The 26,845-nt window shown below is 33.1% G+C and overlaps 1 protein-coding gene across 12 annotated transcripts in view; it reads left to right on the plus strand.

Annotated features, from left to right (window-relative positions):
* The window catches only part of ADK (adenosine kinase), a 499,862-nt gene that overhangs the window by 263,142 nt on the left and 209,875 nt on the right, over positions 1–26,845 (plus strand). For all 12 annotated transcript variants that reach the window (XR_014249407.1, XM_082408790.1, XM_082408793.1 and 9 more), the window contains 2 exons: positions 7,169–7,341; positions 10,233–10,341. Coding sequence is in view for 11 of the 12 variants with exons in the window: in XM_082408790.1 (XP_082264916.1) it covers positions 7,169–7,341; positions 10,233–10,341 (282 nt within the window). In the remaining variant the exon portion in view is untranslated. The remainder of the gene's footprint in view (positions 1–7,168; positions 7,342–10,232; positions 10,342–26,845) is intronic.

Raw genomic sequence — 26,845 nt, forward strand, 5'->3', positions numbered from 1 at the left:
AAAGAAAAGTTGGGCAGTTTGTTTTACCTAAAAAAAGGCAGCATAATCAGGTTATGAACAAAGTTGAATCTCTTTTCTAGAGAATCTGACAATGTAAAGATTTTGATTTCGTATTAGGGACACTGTCATTTTCATCATTTTTTTCTCTAGTATACATGTATTAAATGTTTACTGATCGCATGTCAGAAGGGTAGGAAACAGATTGGTCACGTGTTGGTAACATTGTGTTTGAGACAAAGTTGGTGTACTACAGTTTTAACAGAATTTAAATTCTTTATACCTCCTTAGGTAGGTTTATTCCTAGGTATTTTATTCTTTTTGTTGCAGTGTGAATGGGATTGTTTCCTTAATTTCTCTTTCTGATCTTTCCTTGTTAGTGTATAGGTATGCAAGAGATTTCTGTGCATTAATTTTGTATCCTGCAACTTTACCAAGTTCATTGATTAGCTCTAGTAGTTTTCTGGTGGCATCTTTAGGAATATCTCTGTATAGTATCATGTCATCTGCAAACAGTGACAGTTTTACTTCTTCTTTTCCAATTTGTATTCCTCTATTTCTTTTTCTTCTCTGATTGCCTGTACTCAGAAAGCTGTAAGACACTGATGAAAGAAATCAAAGTTAACACAAACAGATGGAGAGATATACCATGTTCTTGGATTGGAAAAATCAATATTGTGACAATGACTTTACTACCCAAAGCAATCTACAGATTCAACACAATCCCCATCAAATTACCAATGACATTTTTTACAGAACTAGAACAAAAAACCTTAAAATTTGTATGGAGACACAAAAGACCCCGAGTAGCCAAAGCAATCTTGAGGGAGAAAAATGGAGCTGGAGGAATCAGACTCCCTGACTTCAGACTGTACTACAAAGTTACAGTAATCAAGACAGTATGGTACTGGCACAAAAACAGAAATACAGTTCACTGGAACAGGATAGAAATCCCAGATATAAACCCACGCACCTATGGTCAACTAATCTATAACAAAGGAGGCAAGGATATACAATGGAGAAAAGCCAGTCTCTTCAATAAGTGGTGCTGGGAAAACTGGACAGCTACATATAAAAGAATGAAATTAGAACACTCCCTAACACCATACACAAAAATAAGCTCAAAATGGATTAAAGACCTAAATGTAAGACCAGACACTATAAAACTCTTCAACAAAAACATAGGAAGAACACTCTTTGACATAAATCACAGCAAGATCCTTTTTGACCTACCTCCTAGAGAATTGGAAATAAAAACAAAAATAAACAAATGGGACCTAATGAAACTTAAAAGCTTTTGCACAGCAAAGGAAACTATAAACAAGATGAAAAGACAGCCCTCAGAATGGGAGAAAATATTTTCAAATGAATCAATGGACAAAGGTTTAATATCCAAAATACAGAAACAGCTCATGCAGCTCAGTATTAAAAAAAAAAAACAACCCAATCCAAAAATGGGCAGAAGACCTAAACAGACATTTCTCCAAAGAAGACATACAGATGGCCAAGAGGCACATGAAAAGCTGCTCAACATCACTAATTGTTAGAGAAATGCAAATCAAAACTACATGAGGTATCACCTCACAACGGTCAGAATGGGCATCATCAGAAAATCTACAAACAACAAATGCTGGAGAGGGTGTGGAGAAAAGGGAACCCTGTTACTAAGTGAGAGAGTGGCATGGACATATATACACTACCAAATGTAAAATAGATAGCTAGTGGGAAGCAGCCACATAGCACAGGGAGATCAGCTCTGTGCTTTGTGACCACGTAGATGGGTGGGATAGGGAGCGTGGGAGGGAGACGCAAGAGGGAGAAGATATGGGGATATATGTATATGTATAGCTGATTCACTTTGTTATAAAGCAGAAACTAACCCACCATTGTAAAGCAATTATACTCCAATAAAGGTGTTAAAAAAAAAAAAAAGGGAACCCTCTTGCACTATTGGTGGGAATATGAATTGATACAGCCACTATGGAGGACAGTATGGAGGTTCCTTAAAAAACTAAAAATAGAATTACCATATGACCCTACTATGGGCATATGGTAATTCGACTGGGCATATACCCAGAGAAAACCATAATTTAAAAAGACACATGCACCCCAATGTTCATGGTAGCACTCTTTACAATAGCCAGGTCATGGAAGCAACCTAAATGCCCATCAACAGACAAATGGATAAAGAAGATGTGGTATGTATATACAATGGAATATTACTCGGCCCTAAAAAGGAACGAAATTGGTTCATTTGTAGAGACGTGGATGGATCTCTAGACTGTAATACAGGGTGAAGTAAGTCAGAAAGAGAAAAACAAATATCGTATATTAACGCATATATGTGGAACCTAGAAAAATGGTACAGATGAGCTGGTTTGCAGGGCAGAAATACAGACACAGATGTAGAGAACAAAGGTATGGACACCAAGGGGGGAAAGTGGTGGGGGGGGTGATGAATTGGGCGATTGGGATTGATATATATACACTAATATGCATAAAATAGATAACTAATAAGAACCTGCTGTATAAAAAATAATAATAAAATAAAATTTAAAAAAAATTTTTTTAATTATTTATAAACTTTTTAAAAATTTATATTTTTAATCTTTTTGAACTTTCTTGATTACAACATCTTGATTTATTCAGCTAGATTACTGAGTACTTTGAACAGTGAACATTGCTTCTGTTTCTTTCGTGTGTCTGCTTTGGCTTACTAAACTTTCATTTTAGATTGACTAACTTTTGAGTGGAAATCACTGATCAAGAGTAAAGGTATCATATTTTGTTAGTATGCTGATAATCAGATATTTCCAGAATGTTAGCCAGTTTTCTGTGATGCAATACTCAATAGTGGAATTACAACAACCTGCTTAATAGTTCTATTATTTGTCCATTTTTTTGTCTTGCAGGTTCAAGTAGTATTGATTTGTAAAGGAAACATTTCAATTCATTTAAATCCTGCTTATGGGAGGGTTGAAAGTCAGATTTAAGCCCGATAGTGAGTTGATATAGCCCTTTTTTTCAGACTAGTTAGAACATGTGAACTTTGATTATAATTAGGCTGAGTTACATTATAATAACGTCACTTTCACTGATGTTTCCTTTTATTTTGATGGCATTTTAAGTTATTTTAATAATCATAGTAAAATTTGCTATTGACTTTGCCTTTTTTTATTTTACTACCTAAAGCACACATGGTTCATCATTTAACCACGCTTCTACATGAATAAAAGTAAATTATAGAACAACATACAGGTATTTTCTACTGTTAAATGTATTATTTACCTAAGCATGGTTTAAAGGATTTAAAAGCTATTAGGTATGGATATTGATGCATTTTAAGATATTAACTGCTTCATGTGATGGACTCATTTTAATAAATTGATTGATAATATTAAAGACTGAATAAGCTAATTTTAAATTATTGTTATTTTTAAATGGAATGTTTGATTTCATTACAATATCTTTAACCCATCCTATAATTTTGAAAACTTTCTAACTTACATAGAAGTATAAAAAACAGTAAAAGGAACTTCTGTATACCTGTCATAGATCTACCAATTTTCATTTTATTTTATTTTATTGTTTTTTTTTTATTTTTTAACATCTTTATTGGAGTATAATTGCTTTACAATGGTGTGTTAGTTTCTGCTTTATAACAAAGTGAATCAGCTATACATATCATATATCCCCATATCTCCTCCCTCTTGCATCTCCCTCCCATCCTCTCTATCCCACCCCTCTAGGTGGTCACAAAGCACCAAGCTGATCTCCCTGTGCTATGCTGCTGCTTCCCACTAGCTGTCTGTTTTACATTTGGTAGTATACGTATGTCCATGCCACTGTCACTTCATCCCAACTTACACTTCCCCCTCCCCGTGTCCTCAAGTCCCTTCTCTACGTCTGCATTTTTACTCCTGTCCTGCCCCTAGGTTCTTCAGAACCATTTTTTGTTGTTGTTGTTGATATTAAAGATTCCATATGTATGTGTTAGCCTACGGTATTTGTTTTTCTCTTTCTGATTTACTTCACTCTGTATGACAGACTCTAGGTCCATCCACCTCACTACAAATAACTCAATTTCGTTTCTTTTTATGGCTGAGTAATATTCCATTGTATATATGTGCCACATCTTTATCCATTCATCTGTTGATGGACACTTAGGTTGCTTCCATGTCCTGGCTATTGTAAATAGAGCTGCAGTGAACATTGTGGTACATGACTGTTTTTGAATTATGATTTTCTCAGGGTATATGCCCAGTAGTGGGATTGCTGGGTCATATGGTAGTTCTATTTTTAGTTTTTTAAGGACTCTCCATACTGTTCTCCATAGTGGCTGTATCAATTTACATTCCCACCAACAGTGCAAGAGGGTTCCATTTTCTCCACACCCTCTCCAGCATTTATTGTTTGTAGATTTTTTGATGATGGCCATTCTGACTAGTGTGAGGTGATACCTCATGGTAGTTTTGATTTGCATTTCTCTAATGGTTAATGATATTGAGCATCCTTTTATGTGTTTGTTGGTGATCTGTATATCTTCTTTGGACAAATGTCTGTTTATGTCTTCTGCCATTTATGGATTGGGTGGTTTGTTTTTTTGATATTGAGCTACATGAGCTGCTTGTAAATTTTGGAGATTAATCCTTTGTCAGTTGCTTCATTTGCAAATATTTTCTCCCATTCCGAGGGTTGTCTTTTCATCTTTATTATGGTTTCCTTTGCTGTGCCAAAGCTTTTAAGTTTCATCAGGTCCCATTTGTTTATTTTTGTTTTTACTTCCATTTCTCTAGGAGGTGGGTCAAAAAGGATCTTGTTGTGATTTATGACATAGAGTGTTCTGCCTATGTTTTCTCTAAGAGTTTTACAGTGTCTGGCCGTACATTCAGGTCTTTAATCCATTTTGAGTTTATTTTTGTGTATGGTGTTAGGGAGTGTTCTAGTTTCATTCTTTTACATGTAGCTGTCCAGTTTTCCCAGCACCACTTTGAAGAGGCTGTCTTTTCTCCATTGTATACTCTTGCCTCCTTTATCAAAAACAAGGTGACCATATGCGTGTGGGTTTATCTCTCGGCCTTCTATCCTGTTCCATTGATCTATATTTCTCTTTTTGTGCCAGTACCATATTGTCTTGATTACTGTATCTTTGTAGTATAGTTTGAAGTCAGGGAGCCTGATTCCTCCAGCTCCGTTTTTCTTTCTCAAGATTGCTTTGGCTGTTCAGGGTCTTTTGTGTTTCCATACAAATTGTGAAATTTTATGTTCTAGTTCTGTGAAAAATGTCATTGGATCTACCAGTTTTTAGCATTTCAACATTTGCTTTCTCTTTCTTTATATAAATAAATATATATATATTTTTTCCCCTGAACAATTTTGAAGTATTTATCCTCTAAGAAATTTAGAATTTATACAATCCTGTTTTCTGATATATCATAGATATTCCAATCTCAGTGATTATTCTAATAGTCTTTTATAGCTGTTTGATTTTATTCTCAGTCCAGCATCTAGTAATGATTACATGCTGCATTTATTTGTTGTATTTCAAATGGCTTTTCTTGTTCTTTTTTAAATTGTTGTGTTGTATTCCATTGATTGAATTTATCATATTTTATTCAACCAGTCTTCTATGGATGGACATTTTGTTTCCAACATTTTGCCATTACAAATAATGTCTCAAAGAATACTTCTGTATATGTTGTTTTATATTTGTGGACATGTATCTTCAGGATAAATCCCTAGAAGTAGAATTGGACTACTGGATCATCAGTTACTGTATCTTTATCTTACAGATTTCTCTTTGTTACCTTTTGTTACTTTCCTCATCCCTTTAACACTAAATATACATGCATTTCTTTTATACTCCAGATATTTGGAAGTAATGTAAGATTTTGTTATCTTTTGACTTTGCATATTGAGTATTTTGCTAAAAAGTCCTAGAAAAAAATAGATGCTGTTTACAATAACTAATACAAGTATTACAAACCTCAGGAATTTGAGCCTAATTATAAAAGATAACATACCAGTGAAAAGTATGCATTTTAAAATAAATACACTGTGATTAATTTATAGCAAAGAAATTAAAGTTTTATGAGACTAATGAATTAGAATTTTTAATACTGTTTATTTCTGAATAAATAAGTTTGTTTATTTATTTATTTATTTATTTTTGGCTTCGTTGGGTCTTCATTGCTGCGCGAGGGCTTTCTCTAGTTGCAGCGAGCGAGGGCTACTCTTCGTTGCAGTGCGTGGACTTCTCATTGCGATGGCTTCTCTTGTTGTGGAGCATGGGCTGTAGGCGCGCGGGCTTCAGTAGTTGTGGAGCACGGGCTCAGTAGTTGTGGCTCGCGTGCTGTAGAACACAGGCTTAGTAGTTGTGGCGCTCAGGCTTGGTTGCTCCACAGCATGTGGGGTCTTCCCAGACCAGGGCTTGAACCCGTGTCCCCCGAATTGGCAGGTGGATTCTTAACCACTGCGCCACTGGTGAAGTCCAATAACTTGTTTTTAAAACAACTTATTAAACATGAACGTAGTTTAGCATATATATATATGTGTATATATACACACACACACATATATATATGAAGTACAATAATAGTGACAACCACAGCTAATATACATCATCTTACATCATCTACTTTGTGCCTGGTACCGTAATGCATATACATTAACTTAAATTACTTAATTTATTCCCCAACAGCTTTATGAGGTGTATTTATAATTATTTTCCTCATTTACATATGAGGACAATGAGGCATAGAAATGTTAAGTGACATGGTCTTACTTATGCAGCTAATTAGTGGCAGAGGCAAGATTTGAACTCACACAGTATTCAGTATAGATTCTGGGCTTTTAATGACAGCACTTCACTACTTCTTTTGGACTCAGTATTATTTTTCTGTATCAAGCCAGTATTGACCTAAGGTCTGTATGACTTTGAGTTCTTAACCACTGTGTTCTCTTTCTTTCCCTGAAGGAAGTATAATAAGATTTTATGCGGTTGTTATATCAAATTTGTTATCATAAGTGGTGATACAGGATTGAAATTCCATTCCTAACAGCCATAGCTGCTAACAAAGCAACCCTTTTATGACACCATCCTTGGCAGAATACTGAACTATGTGTACCATTTTTCTGACCCATTAAAATTATTTATGTTCCTATTTTTCAGTGGATGATTCAGCAGCCACACAAAGCAGCAACATTTTTTGGATGCATCGGGATAGATAAATTTGGGGAGATCCTGAAGAAAAAAGCTGCCGAAGCCCATGTGGACGCTCATTACTATGAACAGAATGAGCAGCCAACAGGAACTTGTGCTGCATGCATCACTGGTGGCAACAGGTCAGTGGTATTTCAAGGGAAGCACTGTACTAATTGACTGTTTAACCACTTTTAAAATCTGAATTCAAATCTGAGTTTGGAATTTAGACCTCATGTTTGTAATTGATTTTAATGTTTAATAAACTCTTCTTCCTAGTATCACTTTTCCTTAAAAATTTTTTTTTTACCTTTCTTGAACCTGTTGTTATCTTCATGAAGCGTAATGAAATGAAAATTTTGAGATTATCTAGTCCAGCCTCTACTTTTTATAATTAGGGTCAGAAAAGGAGCACATTTTATTCAGTGTTTTGTAGCTAGGTTCTTGCCGAACTGGCATTAGGAAGAATGTTCTTTTCAACATATCCTGAGATTGGAATATTAAAATACATATATACACATATATATTTTTTAACATATATAAAATATTACATTATATCCAGCCTCATATAAATTAGGTCATCTAAAGCATTTCTGGCGAACAGTCATCTGTCCATACTAAACAACTTCCGTCGTGGGTAATGCACCACTCAAAAAACAATCTATTACATTTCTGTACAACTTTGCTTATCAGAAAGTTTTTCTTTGTGTGAACTTGAACTCTGTCTCTCAGAACCTTCCATGCATTGCTTTTTTTGGTGCCTTTTGCAGCTACATGGAGGTATATCTTCAGTACATTCATGCTTTGCTAACATCATTATTAGCATACTGCTTATCAGCATGGGCTTTTTTCTCCTTTGGAAAGGAAAAAAAATAATTTTCCTAGTTATTATATTGTTAGAATCACCAAAGATGATCTCTTTTAAAATGGTGATTTACTAGATACTTTACATCCCTTATAGCTAAAAATATTGTCTGTCCTCCACCATTTCCTATCTCCCTTTCTTCCCCTTCTTTCTTATTTGCCTCTTTGTCTTCTTTTCCTTATTTCCTCCCTTATCTCTCCTCCCCTTGCTCCATTCCTCCTTTTTACCTCATTTGTTTTTGCTCACTCTTTGACCTCTCAAATGTATGTTAAAGACCTGACACTATTCTGGACAGTAGTCATTAAATAACTAAAATATAACTTTCAAAAACAATTAGGGTACCAAAGCCATTTTCAAACTTTCCTGTAACTTTATTTTTTGGTGTAGGAGAAATTTATGATTTTAAGGTTTTAATAAATAAAACCATCAGTTCAAACACTGAGATATACTTATTTAGACCTTTTCCCTTTTCAGTGTTTCTAAAAACCAACTTTAGTAGGCAGGTGCAGAGTTTTCCCATTAGTGAGAAATGTGTCAACTTTTGCCTCTGATACCACTCCGGCTACAGTAAAATTGCTAAATTGTTTTTGTATGTTAAGTTGTTATTTTAAAGAACAGGTATGATAATATTAGGTCTTCCAGATTTCAACAGCTTAATTTATATACTCATATAATGGTCATGGTGATCAGTATTAATTAGGTGCTATTGGAAGTCAGAAACTGAGGGAAACCCTCGCTGTCTAATTCATTATGCAAATTGTGGAACCTAATAGATTTGGATAAGTTGTTTTAAATAGAGCTAGGAACTCTTACTTCCAGTGTCCCAAACTCAGGTTAAGGGAATATTCTTCTTAATCCACAGAATAAGAATCTTCTTATTCTCCACAAACTCTGAACCAGATAGATATACTTGGATAGTAAGAATACCTGTATTTTCTTTTGGAGGAACTATTTAGTTTCCTATGAAAGAGTAGTTTTTTTTAATCAAAATACAGTTTAGTAGCTCATACCAGAAGTATTTGCTTTTATTTAGTAACCATTTTTTGTCAACATTTTGCAAGAGTCATGATTACTAAAATATTTTTTATAAATTAATTATCCTTAAATTTGTAATATAGTTATTTTGCATATACATGTATTGATGAATATCACTCTTATTTTCATTAATTTAATTGAGCATAAACAGAATGTATCCTTCAGTTAGTCAGATGGCATATGAGTGAGTAGATATATGTTTTGGAAGAGAATTGATTTATTTTTTTCAAAAGAGAATCTAGCCATATTACCAAAATCTTAAGTGATGAGATGATGTATTTGTGGGATGTTTTTAACCACAACTGTTACTAAAAAAAAATTTGAAAAATTGGCAAGTTTTTTTTTTTTAATTTGTGGGTCAGAAGGAGGGGGAAAAGTGTTTTTATTTCTTTGTCTGTAACATAAATAATTATTGTATTAAGTATAATTGTTGGGCAATAATAAAATGCTCTGTGTGGCACTTGGAACAAGATTTTAAGTGTAGTATTCTGCTTAGATTTTCAGCTACAAAACTGGAACAGCGCAGGGAGTTTTCAACTATGAAAACTAATTTTAATTTATTCTAGTCCATAAAATGTAATGGTTTTATGTAATGTAATGTAAAATGTAATGGATTAATAAAATTAATCCCTCATAGTAAATATGGTCTACATTTATATGTGTGTTTTGTAAAATTAATCCCATACTTGGCTTTTAAAGCATTAGATTAAATATCAGTGGATAGTGTGTTGATATTTGAAAACTGAAGTTTTTAGTTGCATATATATTTTTTTGTGTGTAACTACATAGTAGCTATTTCTTAACTGCATTTTGAACTATTAAAAATGTAGAAAGTAGATAATTTTATCATTTTAGTATCAAAAGGAAGCTTAAATGCCAGTTTCTCAAAATACCAGATGATATTTAGAGCAAGGATTAATGTCCTTGTTTATCTCAAAGGCAACAGAGAAGTCTTGAAAAGTTTTCAAAACAAAAGTAACTGTATTTACATTTATTAAAATCTGTACGGCAGTTTGAAGAATTAAGAATAAAATTAAAACAAAATGTACAAAAATATTTTTAGTTAACTGTATAGTTATAAGACAAGTTTGACTATATGTAAAACTTACTTACTTTTTGTTATTGTTGTTTTAGATCCCTTGTAGCTAATCTTGCTGCTGCCAATTGTTATAAAAAGGAAAATCATCTTGATATGGAGAAAAACTGGATGTTGGTAGACAAAGCAAGAGTTTATTATATAGCAGTAAGTATTTGCCTAATTCAAATTTCTGGTACATATTCACACTATAAATTATAGTTGTTAGCTGATGTACATTTAAAAATAATTGTCTCTTATTATCCTGTAAATTCTTTACCCATCTCAAAGCATATGCTAGGTTCACTATTACAAATACAGAACAGAAATATGATCATTCTGTGGTAAGGTGATTTGTATTATTTACCTTCAAATATACCTCTTTTTGCATACATTATACATAGATGTTTTTAAACCAAGTATCAAATTCTATATTAAATCTTAAGGTCTTTTGAAGTAATTCTGGAAATTTATATTTTGTATTTTTAGGCTACTTGTTGTGAATGATGCCATGCATTGTGTGCGGAAATATTATTAGCAATATAAATATTCATTGCAAACAGTTTGAGCTTATTTGATGAAAAAACTTAATTACTATTTATTCCATAGTAATTACCATGACACCTTTTAAGTTAATATTTTAGAAACATTGATCATGACAAATCTTTTAAATATCAGAATATGGGCAGCATGTAATTTGAATTATTAAGCCTTCTGGCATAAAAAATAATTGGTTAAGAATTCATTTCTAAAATAAGACTGTACTAAAAATTCTCCTGAATTAATCACCCTATGAATACCTTGTTTTTATTTAATGTGAGTTAAATGTGGCTCATCACAAATACTAAGTAGATACCTATGAAAAATTAAAAGCACTTCATTTGCATATATGGTTTTGATATAACAGCTGCTGCCATTTACTACCTGAGCTGTGAAACAGCTGGTAAGATGCATAAAAAATTGATTATCCAGTAGGAACATGTTTATTGAAAATATAATTATTTCTTTCAGTCTAGTGTTAATGTCTCCTACAGCATGTTTATGTGCACTGCTGTAGGCTTTACAAGGTTATTGATTCCTCTGTATAGCGAATCCTACCCCTTTATAACTGTCAAGTAAATGCTTACATTGAGACGATTATATAGAGGAAAGTCATGTTATCTCTTCTTCCAGCCATCTTACATTTGAAAGTCAAAGAGCATATGGTTTAAAGTTTGGTGTTATTTATGTTATATGTACTGACTGAAACATGACAATATATTAAGTTAGAAAAATATTTTTATCCTGACAATTACAACTCTTTGTATGTCAGTATATAGTAATTGGGCCCCAAATTAATGAGCTAACTTGGAAACAAGTCATAATTTTAACACTTACGTACATGTAACACATCCAGCCAGTTTTGTGTGAATGAAATTTTTGTAGCAGTATAGACCCAACTTGCAACCAGCTAATAGTTTTAACAATCATGTAACTATAACTCATCTAGCCAACTTTGGGTGGATGGAACTTTTATAGTAGTGTTAACTATTCAAGTACAGTTTTGTATAAAGTGTAGAGTGATCAGTTTTGGTCAAATTAATAAAATTGAATTACTTTTTAGACTTGTGTGGTATATTCAGCCAGAAACAAGTATCAAAATGTATTCCAGTTGATATATCTGATTGTAGCTGTTAGCTCTTAGTTTCTGTTTCAGCTGTTTCATAAAAGAATGCTCTTTCACATTGCCAGGTAAATCTATAGTTTGTTCAGAGTCTGGCTATTTTTAAATAGTTCTGAAAATAGCAGACTCATATTGGATACTTGAGATGCTGTAGATGCTGTATATTCTTGGTGAACATTCAACAAATATTTATTCTGCTAACAACTAAGAACGTACTTCTTATTCATCAAAATCTGTGAAATTTCTTCTGAAATGTAAAATTATTTCCGCAGACTTTCAGCATTTCTTTTAAATCTTTAATTCCCTTTCAGCTCAGAGCATCCAGTCTAGTCTTAATAAGAAAACTGCAAATTTAGATAGAGTAGATATGTATGTCTATACTTATTTCAAGAAATCAGGTTGGCTTCTCTACACTTTCAGGTTCTGTAGTGTCAGCAGTCGTCTTACATCATCATCATAAACTTCAGAGGTTCAATAACTTGAAATTGTGGGAGCTCTTTATACAAAAGGTTCTTGATCTGAAGAAGCAGCTCAATATATCTAACACATTTCCATAAGTAAGATGTCTATCTGCATTACATAAAATAAACTAGATCTACATACTCAACTCTTCTTCTCACTCTTCCATGAATTAATAATGGTCACAAGCATTAAGAAAATTCAAAACCTTCCTCATTTTCTGTCACATAATGCATTGAATCTGCAATTCACAGCAAAAACTTTTCTAATAAAAAGTTGAAATGGAATATGCATATACCAGTATTCTCTTTCGGTTTAAATGAAGTGTTGACATCTTTTTTACCTTCATAGCAGGTGTCCCACTTACGGCATATAAACTCAGTTTTTCCATGTTTAAACTGAATTCTTTGTTAGTAGGTTTTTAGGGATTACTGGTTATGTCAATAGCTAATTACATGTTGAAAACGTAAATCTTAGTTGCTCTTTACCTTTATAATCAGATTGGCATATGTCTGCTTCTTCTCTTATATGAAATATTTCTTACACTAACCCTCTAAGACTATGATATTTAGGAAAGGTTTATGAAAAAGATGAGGAAATTGGAGCCATTAAATTTCTAAACCATATATTTTCTTTTTTAAGCAATATTAATGTGCTGTGAAAAGTGAGAAAATTAGCACTCTAATTTCATCCTGCCTCTTGATATTTGTAGTTATTTTCATTTTATTTTTATATTTTCAGTGTTTAAACATTTGGGCCTTTTTTTTACTCCTGCTCTGTCTGCTTTACATATTCGTGTTGCTGTCTGCCATTTCTAAAGTTACGGGATATAGTTGTAACACCTGTTTTAATGCCCTTGTCTGCAAATTCTATCATATGTGTTTTTTTCTGGTTCTTGCCGTGGCATTGGGTTGTTTCCTCATGCACATGTGCTAAAGACTTGGGAAAGTTCTGCAGATCTTGAGTTCTCATTTTGTACCTCTTTCTTCAAATGGCTCTCTCCTTTCCAGTATGCTGCCCTTGCACGTGCTAGCTACCTTGGCTTTCCTGAATGGAGACTACTGGACTCTGTTTAGGTTCTCTCTGCCCTGACTGCAATCTGGAAATTCTCTCTAGGAATTAAGTTTGAATAATTGTAGGGATCACCTTATCTTGCCCCTTATTTGATTATTGTCCAATTTCTCAAAATTGATATTTCCTATACTTTGTCCAATTTTATAGTTGTGTAAGTTGTTTAAATCCATTCCTCATTCTTTTCATCATGGTTGGAATTAGAAATTTCCTGGTTGGTTTTGTTTTTCCTTTTTTTTAGCTGACTCTCTATTTCTGCCAGATTGCCTGACTTTTTCTTTGAATTTGAACAGTCTTAAGGTTGATTCAACCTAAGAAACTCCCTAAATTACTGTTGTAGATTCTATAAAATTCTCTAGCTGTCACTTTATCATTTAAAAATAAATTTAAAAGCTCTTAGCTAGTAGATAACTGTTCATCCATGTATAATTACTAATGTTATAGTAATTTTTCTAATATTGTCAGTCAGTCCTTAATAGTGTTTTGGACTACATTGTGAGTACAGTGGGATTTGGCACAGAAATTTATGCATTATTTCTAAAGACTTTTTAATGAGAAAAAGGTTCCAAGTTTCAAATACATGGTAAAACACTAATCATCTTGCAAGTTTAGGCCTATATAGGGAGAAATTTTAACTTTAGAGATCAAACAGATATTTAAGAAATAGGTTAACAAAAGCTTCCAGTGCCATGTGACTTACTTTGCATAAACTGTCACCCAATGTGTGTTCTTTTTTACTGATTCAAAATTAAGCACTGTAATGGAAGAACAGGGAATCATAGTTTGTCAATAATTGTTTGAGAATATGGGACCAGTAGTTTGAATTTTCCTTTGACTCCTATGCATATTTCCTTCTTTCTGTGATTTTTCCAGTTCCAGTGGCTTATTACAGATCTTCTTTTACCCTGTCTGTCTTTAATTTATAACTCCATCTGACCACTTTTATCTCTTTTCAGTCTACAGTCTTACCATTTTGGTTAATATAGTTTTTGTGAAGGTAAGGTTTTAAATGTTACTAATATTTGCTTCTGGAATAACGGGAGGTATGATCATGGATAATTGGAGGAAACATGGTTTGGAGAAGTGTACAACCTTGGAGGAAAGGAATAGAGTTCCCATATTTGGTAAGAAATAGGAGTTTTTGCATGTAAAGGACAAGCAGTAATCAATAACATCTATTTAGGTCTTACATCTCTCACTTTGTTTGTCCTGGTTGGGTTTTCTACTAAAATTCTTAATGACTCCATGAGTAATAATTTATCTTAGTAGAACTGTTACTTAGACTCACAATTAAATATCTTTGTCAGTAATGTGAAAGCAATAACTAAATTCATTAAAATGAGGTGATAAATTATAAGAAATCTAGTCTATGAGATCATTATTTGGAATTTTACATATTAGTAATTTTTTCAGTGAATGTTGAATAACAAATTGAATGTATAATGAAATAATAGAATTGCTGTTTTTTTAGGATTTGGTTTTCTTTTGATAGCATTTACTAAAAAATACTCTACAGTATAACATGATTAGGAATTTTAAAAGACATTTGATTATGTTCAAAATTGTATCATCTAATATTCTAACTTTGTCATGAAAAAATTTGAGAAAGGTTCTAATGAAAGGGAATGAATTTGTCTCGTAATGGTGACCTAACAGAAATTAGAGTAATGTACAAGGAAATGAAAGATACCTATTAATTTAATATATATGTATGAGATTTGTACTACTCCCTCCCCCCCAAAAAAAAATCTGGATAGGTGAAAATAGAAAAGTTTTGCTCACTTATGGACAATTACTTAAACTCGTTGCCATAAAACCTTATTACACCATAGAAAAAGCCTTTGTAGTATCATCTTGTGAGCGCTGTACTATTATAATGAATATACTTTGGCAAAATAAGCAAACAAATTGATTTTTTTTAAGTTTAAGCTATTTAATTGTGAATGATAATTGATTTAATAGGTCACAGTTCTTTATAAAGCATTTAGCTATGAATGAATTCAAGGCATTTTTGGAATTTATTAATCTTCATAATAGTCTTCTGAGATTATTAGTTAAGGAGTTGGATGGTTGAACTACCTCTGACTTTTCATTTTATCAGTGTTCTAAATGCAGTTTTTGAACGCTTATGTATTGGAGCTCCCATTGTATTGGTCAAATCAAAGATCATCATTTGGCTTTATTTCTGCATTTTTTTACTTCAGGTTTTTGACTATACTATTCTGGATTGCTTCATTGACTTCATTAGGGAGTAATTGTGAATTTTTAAGCCTTTTTTAAAATTTTTAAAAATATCCTTATAGGTGACATTAACTATTACATTTATAAATTCAAAAAATAAAATAAGAAAAATGTGTTTTTTTCCCTTCTATCTGGAGCATTACATGTTTGTATATAATTCCTGACATTTAGTATAGTAGTACACCCAACCCCTGCCCCTCCTTCCAACCCTTATCCGCCGTTCTACTTTTTGTGGTTTCAGTTACCCATGATCAACTTCAACCTGAAAATAGTAAATGGAAAATTCCAGCAATAAACAATTTATAAGTTTAAATTGTGCACCATTCTGAGTAGGCTGATGAAATCTTGTGCCATCCTGCTCTGTCCTTTGTCCAGCATACCCACACTGTACTCTACCTGCCCTTTAGTCACTTAGTAGCTGTCTCAGTTATCAGATCAGTTGTTGCAGTATCACAGTGCTTGTGTTCAAATAACCCTTATCTTACTTCATAATGGCCACAAAGTGCAAGAATAGTGCTGATGAAAAAAACGTAGTATATAAAGGGTTCAGTACTGTTGGCAGTTGCAGGTACACACTGGCGTTCTTGGAACTTATTCCCCACAGATAAGGGGGTTGTTGTATATATATGAATCTTTGTCTTGCAGGAATTTAGAGTTTTATGTACCAATTTGATACCCCTTCAAGTAAAGCCCAAAACTATGTGGTAAAAATGTCTATCTTTAGCTTGGATATAATATAGAGAGAAAGAAAAAGACTGTTAATTGTATTGCTTCTTAAGCATTAGTATTAGAGTTTAATTTTTAACTTAAAAAAAATTTTCCTTATGTTACTGATGTCCAGTGAGTTACACAAATTATTACTGTTCTTACTTCTTCCTTATTAGAGATAATCTTTGATTCATACTAGAAAATTTTTCGAACAAGAATGTGATTTTTAGAAATTCTATTTGTACTTATTTTCAGTTTGTCTAGAATTTTTTTCTGGCAAGTTAAACTCTAACAGTATCATTTTTTAGACTAATACTTTGAATTTTTATAGATAAATATTTTCTCCCAGTTGAGCAGTTTACTCCTATATTCCTGTAATTTTTCTTAAGTCTTATTTTTAGCAGTTGTCAAAAATAAAACTCTCTACTAGGAGGAGGGAATCTATGAAATATTAAAGTAAGGTTGTTTTCAGCTAAACAGAATAATCTTTTTACTTAGTTAGAAAAGTAAGAGTGTTGATTAAAGAAGCTTTGGGCTCTAAAGATAAAGATTGGAAGTTTTTGTGTTTTGGATTTGTGACATTATAATGAAGTCTTGGAATTTTATGTGAGGTTGGAAACCACACTACGTGTTAATTGCCTTAGAAGGTAAGAAAATAAACGTATGTATAGCAATTAGTTATTAAGACAGTAGGTTCTTATATAGAGCCTCAAATGAATTAACAAACCATCTACTGAAATATTTACACTTCAGTTTACTTTATTTATATATTTCAGACCACTCAGCAATTGCTTGAGAAAATGTTTACTAAATCTCTTTAATAAACATCTTTGAGAGGGAAAATTTATAGACATTGTGATGACAGTATACATTTTTATGTGCTAGTTGTCACATGTTTGAAATTGTATATAAATTGGACATAGTCTAGTATCTGTAGAAGTATATCTGTTTTCTAACATATTTTACTGTATACAATCTTTATAGCTTAATATGATTTAACCCATATGTTCTGTTGTCTCTATTCTTCTAGATAAATTAAATTGGATTTAATCTCTTTATAGCAGCTTTATTGAGATGTTTATATACTGTAAAGTTCACTGGTTTAAAGTGTACAATTCAGTGATTGTTAGTATATTCATGGAGTTCTGCAACCATCACTGTAATCTAATTTTAGAACTTGAACATCACCACAAAAAGAAACTTTGTACCAATTAGCAGTAATTCTCCATGGTCCCTGCATTCAATCTTGTATCCACATCTCATAATGGTTTCAGTGATATTCAGGTATTATGGCTATAAATTATATAATTGTTCCTAATTAGACAAATAATGAATTTATGTCTTTGTTCTTTGACATATGTAGTGGAAGTCATAGTAAGTCTTTTTTGTTTTCTTCCTATTACCTCTTTCTCTTTTGCAGGTACTCTAAAGAGTGTCTTGTAAGCTTTTGTTCTCATTTATTTGTTCTAGATACAATGTTACCATGTTTTGGGGTCAGTTCTTTAAAACGTCACCTAATTTTTTTTTTTCTGATTTGGGTGAATGACATGTAGTAGATGAAGATTTTAAAATTATATTTGGTAAAGTGGGATGAAAAATGAGAAAACAGTGTTCTTCCTTTCCAGTACTTACTCAGGCATATTAAATCCATATTTGCTGTTATCCAGCTTCAGACCAATACAGGTTTCTCAGCTTTATAACAGGGCTCATTTGACTCTAACCTCTTGTGTCTGTCATGTGTTTTCTCTCTACCACTTGGACATATTCATGTTAACTTTTTCACTGACATTGTCCTGATACAGTTAGAAACATTAGCAAATCCTAAGTAGTTGAAGATATTCTGAAAGATAGATTACTGCTTTTCCAAATGCATTCCTCTTGTACTCTATACAGATTGCTGACACAAGTTTTTCTTTAAATTTTGATAAACCCTTGAACACTTTTCCCTGTAACTCTCTCCCATCTTTCCCTATAATACCCTTAGCCCAAACATAAATTTTGTGTAACGTCCCACCCCTGTTTAACTCTGCTGTCCTGACTAGTCATTTTGTGTATTCATTTTTCAAAGTATTATTTCTTTCTTCATTCTATAAACAATTTAAGACCAACTTTATTATTGTTAAGTTTAAGGGACATGACATAAACTGTCACTATCAAATAAAATATAAAATGTATAGTAACCCACCAAAAATATTTTGATTCAGTCTTTTCAGAAAGATGCACATATACAAAACAAAAGAGCACCATATATTCTGTTACTCATCCTACAAAAATAATTATTTTTACAGATATGTAGCTCCTTTAAGGTTAACATTTGACAGCTATAATAAACTAAATTGAATCTTAAAAATATTATTTTGCTTAAGAATGTTGACTAGCGTTTCTGAGGTAGATTGATGTGCTTAGTGTAGTAGATTTTAATCTTTTCTGAGTTTTGAACCATTCCAGAAAAATTTATTTACTCATAAAATTTTAATATAATTTTTGGTAGTTCATAGATTAAAAAAGCTTTCTGCTAATTAATGGAGCCCAGGTCAAGAACCTCTGTTATAGTAAATAGTGAATTAAATGATACATAATCCAATTATAGTTCCATATTAGAAAATGTCCATTCTGGATTTCTAAAACTTTTCTAGTGTGACTCTATACTTGTTTCCTTATATCAGTCAAGAATTGTTTTTTGTAAAAATATGTTAAAGTGGAGAATCAAACTTAGTGGTGAAATGATGTATTTAGTGCCAGTGATAGAAGAGCAGAATTTATAAAATTATTCAAATATCTTTGAATCATTTGCTCTCTTTTAAAAATATCTGTATGTTTTCATTACCTGAATATAACCAAAGACCTAATAATGCTAGTGCTTCTTTGTAAATATTCCCTAAAGTCATTTTTATTTCAGTCTGTCAAGGTGGTCATTGTGATGTTTTCAGGTAGACTGTAGCATTTTTACTTCCTCAGATGAGCCGAATTGGGACTATACTTTGTGGAAAGTTTTTTTAATATAGTATGTAGACATTGGTAAGAATCGGAATGTCCACTGACTTATTAGTTTCACAGATGCTTCCATAATACTTAGTGTACCCTTGGGTATGTTAAATTATCATATCCTGACAGCAATCCTGAAACATGCCAGTCTTATAAAGCCATATTTCTGAGAACTAAAGCAAGGTTTCAGCGAACCATCTCTGACATGCCATGTTAATTTCCATAACTATCATTACTGGAAGTGGTAGTATTTCTAAGGCATGGAGAATCTTGATAAATCTACCAAGTACAAAAAAATTACAAAATATCTACCTTATCACTGGGTTTCCAATTATGAGGTTTGGTTTCTTTCAATCCCAATTGAATCATTTCAAAAATAATGATAAGCATCTTTTTTCTCTTACCTTGAGTTATAAAATAGTTATTTAGGTGTACAATATATCAAAACACAATAACTTAAATTAGTCTATTTTCATTGTGTCGAGTGTTCATATTGTGAATGAAAACCTCATTCTGTCATCTCATAGTATATTTACATATACACATGATTTTTGCCTTAAGTAGAAAAGAAACAGCTGACAGATATATAGGTTAATTTCCTTTTTAAAATTGCAGCAAACTGTTCTATGATTCTTTTGTGTGTTTGGGGCTATTTTGTGGAGAAAGAATTTGTCAAGCAACATTTGAGGGACATTGGCCTTTTGTACCCTTTCCTAAATAAAGTTAAACAGAAACCTGTCAACTCAATAATAAAATATTTCTTTGTAAATTCTCACCTGCAAATTATTGATAATGGAAGGAACACCTTTTTAATCCTTATATCCCCCTACTCCGCAACAGCTTTTAGATTGTAGATAAACTTCCCAGCTCAGTAATTAACTGAGCTCAGTCATCGCACCCCATATCATGTGATTTTTTTTTTTTCAGTAGAATACATTATTAGAGCACTTACACAGCCAGTCTAGCTGCAGCAGCCCAGGCGGCAACAGCAGTGCCATTTTTCACAAAGGAAATGTTGAACAGGAGCCAAATGTTTGGTGGCAGTCTGTTGCTAGGAAATCAAGGTCCTGAGGCGATTAATGACAAAGCAAGCAATAACAAGAAGGCAGAATTACAGATTTAAAAGAGAAAAAAGTGGTTGGTGTTATAATTACCCAAAGAAATCCGCACTCATTAAATTGGCTGTTTTTATGATTGACTTTAATTGGAGGTTAGCTCAGATATTTAGCTCCTTTCCCACCCCTTTAAACACACACAGGCACATAATCTGTAGAACTGCAGACTTGTTTTTCTAAGCATTGAGAGGAGCTTGCCCTGTAATTTGATCCCCACTGACAGATGCATTTTCTATGCTGCCATTTTGAATTAACCTATTGTAGAACAATTTTCTTCAGCCCTGTTGAATAAAACATCTAGTCTGATTACCTCCGATGGATTTGATAGAGTAAAAGAATGTACTTCTCATTGAAGTAGATTGTTTGCATGGACTCTACTGATTTTGAACTCTGCCAGTAAGCACAATCATTTGTAATTAATTTTCGAAGAAATTTGTGGGGAGGAGGTAATGAGAGTCACCCTTTTATAGTTTAATGTTTGGGCATCTGTATCAAAACAGTATTATTCTTACAAGAAAGTGTTATTTTTCCAGTAAGATGTTCATATGCATTTGAAAATTTTTTGTGAATCTTCATCTATACTGTTGATAATTTTAGGAATAGAATCTTGTACTTATGTGCTCTAAAATGACCCTTCTTCCTCCCCACACACAGTATTTTAATTATAGGACTCAATATGCTTCAAAGCAACCTATTGTGAAACTGTTTTTAATATATAAAATATTTAATTTAAATGATTTTAAGATATGCCTGCTTCAATAAATCTTTGGTGTATGTACCCAAAAAAAAAAAGAATTCCTTTATTTAAATTTTCTATGGTTTGATAAAATATATTACCAGAAAATCATTGATCAGTCTTTCATGTACAATACCAGACGAAGCATCACAGTTTATTTACCTTTCAGAAGCCTTAAGAATAAAGTTACATGATGCCACTGCTCTCCAGATTTTTAATCAAACCCTGGAACAAAAGAGCCAAGCACATTCTATCTGACAATACACACAGTGCTAATCAGATGCCAATGCCAAGCTGTCTGCTTTGTTAAATACTTAGCTTCCTAGAGGCAGGAAGACAGCTGCTATAAGTATGATGAAATTTGGTAGTTCAATCTATTTTTACTACCCTTGGGCTGCTAAGATACCGTTAATTTAGACCACCCCAATTGGTACACTTTAGGAAGTTTTTTAAAGAGTTTGTCATTAAGATGATAAAACATCGTTATTACATTGAAAACCTTCTGTAAGTTTTACATTTGACAGATACCTACTGAGATAACCCCAGCATGTAATTTACAATAATATAATGGTTGTAATTGCATTTTGGAAAAAAAAAAAAAGAGGAACTATAGGAGACAAGTGCTTCCTTTAGAAGAGGCCAAATATTATTTAAAACGTTAACACAGATACTACCACCAGGGGGAGAAAGCTAAACTTAAAGTCTTTAACTGGTGATAATACTGCCAGTAAGTGGATTGTGCTGCTTAGACCCATATAGTTAACCATATCTCCAGATGATACTGCCTTTGGGAACGTGATTCTCAAATTGTATGTGAAATCTGTACTGATTTAACAGACTACTTAAATGTAAGTAAAATGGAAACTTCCAAACCTCATTTTTTTTTTCTTTTAAGAGAGGGTACAAATAAGCAAGCTGAAGATTTTTATTATATTTTTTAAACTGTCAATCTACTTGAACTATCCTTCTGAAATTGAATTCTTCAGATCTATGATATTGGGTAGCTGTCAGTGTATCCACTAAGATTAAATAGTCACATAATTGATATACCAAATTGAGTAGTCTGTAAGATAATTTTCTAGTTCATTGTCCCTACACTGTAGTTGTGGGTTTGTTTTTGTTTTTGTTTTTTAAAATGTTTCTAGTAAACCATTTACAATTCAATCCTAAACATTTGTGTGAGAAAAGCTTAGAGCGTCCTTTCTTGGAGAATATTTTCTAAATGTATAAAATAGGTGCTTGGGACTAGAACCCAACTCCTAACCATGAACAATGTCAAAGTTGATCTCATACTCTCACATGTCTTTTCTCCAGTCTAGAACTCTGAAGTGATAGATTATAAGCACTCAACCATAACTTTTAAGCATTGACTCTCCTCACAGTTTTAGGTATTATTTTGTGAAGAATCATGAGTTTTAATTTTTACACTCTGATTTTTAATCATTGAGATGTTAAAATTACAAGTGATGGGGAAAGAAAATCATTAACTACAAAGGAGACACACAGGTTAATTTTTTGGGTGATAGAACTGTTCTTGTATGGTACTATAGTGGTAGGTACGTGATTCTGTGCATTTGTTAAAGCCCATAGAATTGTACATCACAACAAGTGAACTTGCAAATGCTTTTGATGTTGGGAATCCTAGGATTAATGCAGACTTTGACAAATGAATCAACCTGTGTTACAAATATATGACATCACCTCACTGAAGGGGTGTAGAAAAAAGGAGCTGACCTAAGTAACTTTGGAAAATGGTGTCTTGACTGGAAAATGTTAAGTTAAATACAGAGGAACACTATAGAAACACTGTATTCTACTGGGCAGATTTGTTTCTTATAGGAGTATGAGTTTTAATAATTCTGAGCCCACTTTGCATATATACTGGGGTTGGATAAATATCTAAATAGATGAGGGATGGTGGGATTCAGGTTTCTCACTGTCAGAGAGGGATGTTACAGATAAACAAGATAAGCCGGGGGGAAGGCTAAAAATAAACCCTGTGGTACTGAGTTAGAGTTGGAGATAATAGTATGAATTCATGTTCAGCTTAATATGTATAAATGGGTAGATGCAGAAATAATTACAGGTACATGTGTACACATGGGTTAGTGTACATACATATATTTCCTAGCTCTGTCACCTGAGAAGGCTTAGAAGCAGTGATACCCCAATAGCAACAGACACACCCAGCACCCAGATCTGGGTTTGAAAATACTATTCTCCACTAAAAGGATCCAGGGTTCCTTGGAGAAATGGCTGATTCTAGGACAGGGAAAATGAACTTGTAGTATCTTGTATTCTTCCATGAAACCCATAGCCCTGATCTAATCATGAGAGCATCAGACAAATCCAAACTGATGGAAATTCTACAAAATACCAAACAGTACTCCTCAGAACTCTAAAGGTTATAAAAAATAAGGAAAAACTAAGAACTTGTCACTGATAAGAGGAGACTAAAGAGATATGACAACTAAGTACAAAGTGGTTTCCTGGATTGGAACCAGAACAAATAAGGACATTAGTGTAAAAACTGGTGAAAACTGAATCAGGTCTGGACTTTAGTTAATAGTAATACACCAAAGTTGATTTCTTAGTTCAGACAAATGTGCCATGGTAATGGAAGATGTTAACATTAGGGCAAACTGAATGAAGGGCATATGCAAACTCTCTTTATTATGTTTGGAGTTTTTCTATAAATATAAAATTATTCCCAAATAAAACTTTATTTAAAAATTAAAAACCTGGGGACTTCCCTGGTGGTGCGGTGGTTTAGAATCCACCTGCCAATGCAGGGGACACGGGTTCAAGCCCTGGTCCGGGAAGATCCCACATGCCGCAGAGCAACTAAGCCCATGCACTACAACTACTGAGCCTGTGCTCTAGAGCCCGCGAGCCACACCTGCTGAGCCCGTGTGCCACAACTACTAAAGCCTGCGCGCCTAGAGCCGGGGCTCCGCAACAAGAGAGGCCACCACAGTGAGAAGCCCACGCACGGCAACAAAGAGCCCCCGCTCTCCACAGCTAGAGAAAGCCTGTGGGCAGCAACTAAGACCCAATGCAGCCAAAAATAAATAAATAAATAATTTTAAAACCTGTGTACCCACCGCCCATCTTAGGAAACAGAACATTACCAGTATCTTTGAATCTCTATGTGATCCTTATGATCCCATGTCTCTTTCCACCCCCAGTGTAACCATTATCTTGAATTTTATGAATATTATTCCCATGTTTTTCTTTATAGATTAACCACATATGTATCCCTAATCATTCTATCACATCCCTTAACCTTTTAACATAATTTGTCTTCTTTGCTACTTTCTGGATAATTTCTTCAGATCTATATTCTGATGTTTCTAATTGTGTCTTCAGTAGTGTCTAATATTCTTTTATGCCTGTCCATTGAGTTTTAATATCCATTACTTTATTTTTCACTTTCATTTCTTTCAGATGTGCTTCTTGTTTCATCATTTTGATAAACTGTGACTCCTTTCTTCCGTTTCTAATCCTTTCATTTCTTTACATACATTAATCTTATTTTCTATTTTGTGCCTAGCCTAATAGTTAAAACTTTTGCAGTTCTGATTTTGTTGTCTGTTGGTTCTGCTGGCTCTTACTCAGGCTCCCTTATGTTTTGTTTGTGAGCTGATATTCATTATTTGTAGTAATTTTGAGGCTGAGATGAAGATACGTTTCCTGAGAGAGGATTTGCATGGGAATCTGCCAAAAGCCTGGGGATACTGGTGGCCTGGGAACGCATTCAAATAAATTTTAGGCTTAAAGTTTTGTGGGCTGCATAGGTAACATGAGTTGTAGACACATAAACTTTCATGAGGGTGGGCTTGTGGTTAAATTTTCAGGGAAGATATTTTTACCTCCACCTAGCATCAAGTTTGAAACAGGCGAATTTCCCGTGATTCTTTCTTTGGGAAAGGCATACTTCTGTTTCACTCTTACACTAAGTGTGCAGCTCTTCAGAGTACCAGCTTTATGTGGAGATCTCTATAGACTCCCTATCTTTGATATACCTAGGATTTCTCTCCTAAACCTTGGGCTTAGTAGTGTGCTGGTAAATACTTTGAAACTTGCTCTCTAGAGGGAAAAAAAAAAATCCTGATATTTAATATTTTCTAATTTTATATTACGGCTGATTTCAAGCTACCAGTGTGAAGTCATTGAACATGAATTTGGATAAGATATGTATAGTTTGCTTTCACAAGCCGATTTCAGCACACTACTGGCAGCTCTATACATGGCTGTGAAACCTAAAGCTCAGTTCACGGGATTTGGCATGTCCCCAGAATAAAAGACATTTGAGTATTTGCTTATCTCCCTGGATTTCCATTTGCTTTAGCTTTCTGAGTATTCTGTGTTAACCTAGCAATGCATTTCGAAACAAAAAAGATTCTTTTTTTTTTTTAACTCATCATTTGTTATTGTTTTCAGCAAAAGGGCTATGTTATGATAACTGAGTCAGCTTGACTACCAAAAATAGAACTCTTCCTTCTAACAATATAATTTATTTTTTATTTTTCTATTATAAACATAATACATGATGATTACATTAAACTTGAGACATGTAAAAAAGTATAGAGAAGAATATTAAAATCCCCCGTAATCCCATCACACATTTATTTTTTTGTGCATACATTTGTCCCTTTGAGTTTTTATATAATTTACATCATACTGTATCTACTGTTTCATAATAATGGTTTTTGTTTCTTAATATTTAATGAATGTTTGCTTGTCATTAAATATTCCTCCACAAGACCCCCACACCCCATTACACATGAGAGTAAAGAAAAACATCTGCACAGATAGGAATTAGTTTAATCCAGGAATCCAGTCCTTATGGCATATTAAAATAATTTGCTAAGGTTATTTATTGCAGCATTTATAATTTAAAAATATTAGAATCTATATAAATGACCAATCATAGGAGATTCATTGAATAAACTATGGTACATACACACTATAGAGTACTATGCAGCTTTTTTATAAACAGATGTGGATTGATTTCCAGGAAATATGACACAAAAAGCACAAAAGAACATATATAGTGTTACCTTTTGTGTAAGAAAAAGGGAAAATAAAAAATGCATATATGCAGGAAGGGTAAAGTAGAAAACAATACAATCAGTAACCTATATGTGGCAGAAAGAGTGATGAAAGAGATGTGGGTGAGCATGACACTTCTTGGAGTTTATTTTTTTGGTATAGTTTCAAATTTTGATAGCATGTTAATACCCTGCCTATTCAAAGGTTAAAGGAAAATGAATGACATCGGTAGGATAGGGGATGTAAAATTGTAAGCATACTAAAACAAATGAACTTAATTGTTTATCAAAAGTCAAATGAATACTATATACCGAAGGATAAAGAAGAAAGAAGGGAGGACTCAGCCAAGTAATTTATGAACACAATATTGGATTATATGTCCTCAGTTTGGGGCAGAGTGGGAGAGGAGAACAGTATTGCGTATAAATCCTGAACTTTTTTTATTAAGGTTTGTTTATTTTGGTGGTATGGGCAAACTAATGCTGAAACTATTTTGAGCAAATGAGTAATTGACTTAATATTGTTTGGATCCTGCGTTATCACTGTGGAAAAATGGACACACAAATATAGAATGAGAGAAGACAGAAAAGAATGCTGTGAGAATGGATTGGATTAGAGGTATCTGTGTAAATATATACA

This window comes from Balaenoptera borealis (genome assembly GCF_965194805.1).
Source record: "Balaenoptera borealis genome assembly, chromosome: 10".
Taxonomy (NCBI): Eukaryota; Metazoa; Chordata; class Mammalia; order Artiodactyla; family Balaenopteridae; genus Balaenoptera; species Balaenoptera borealis.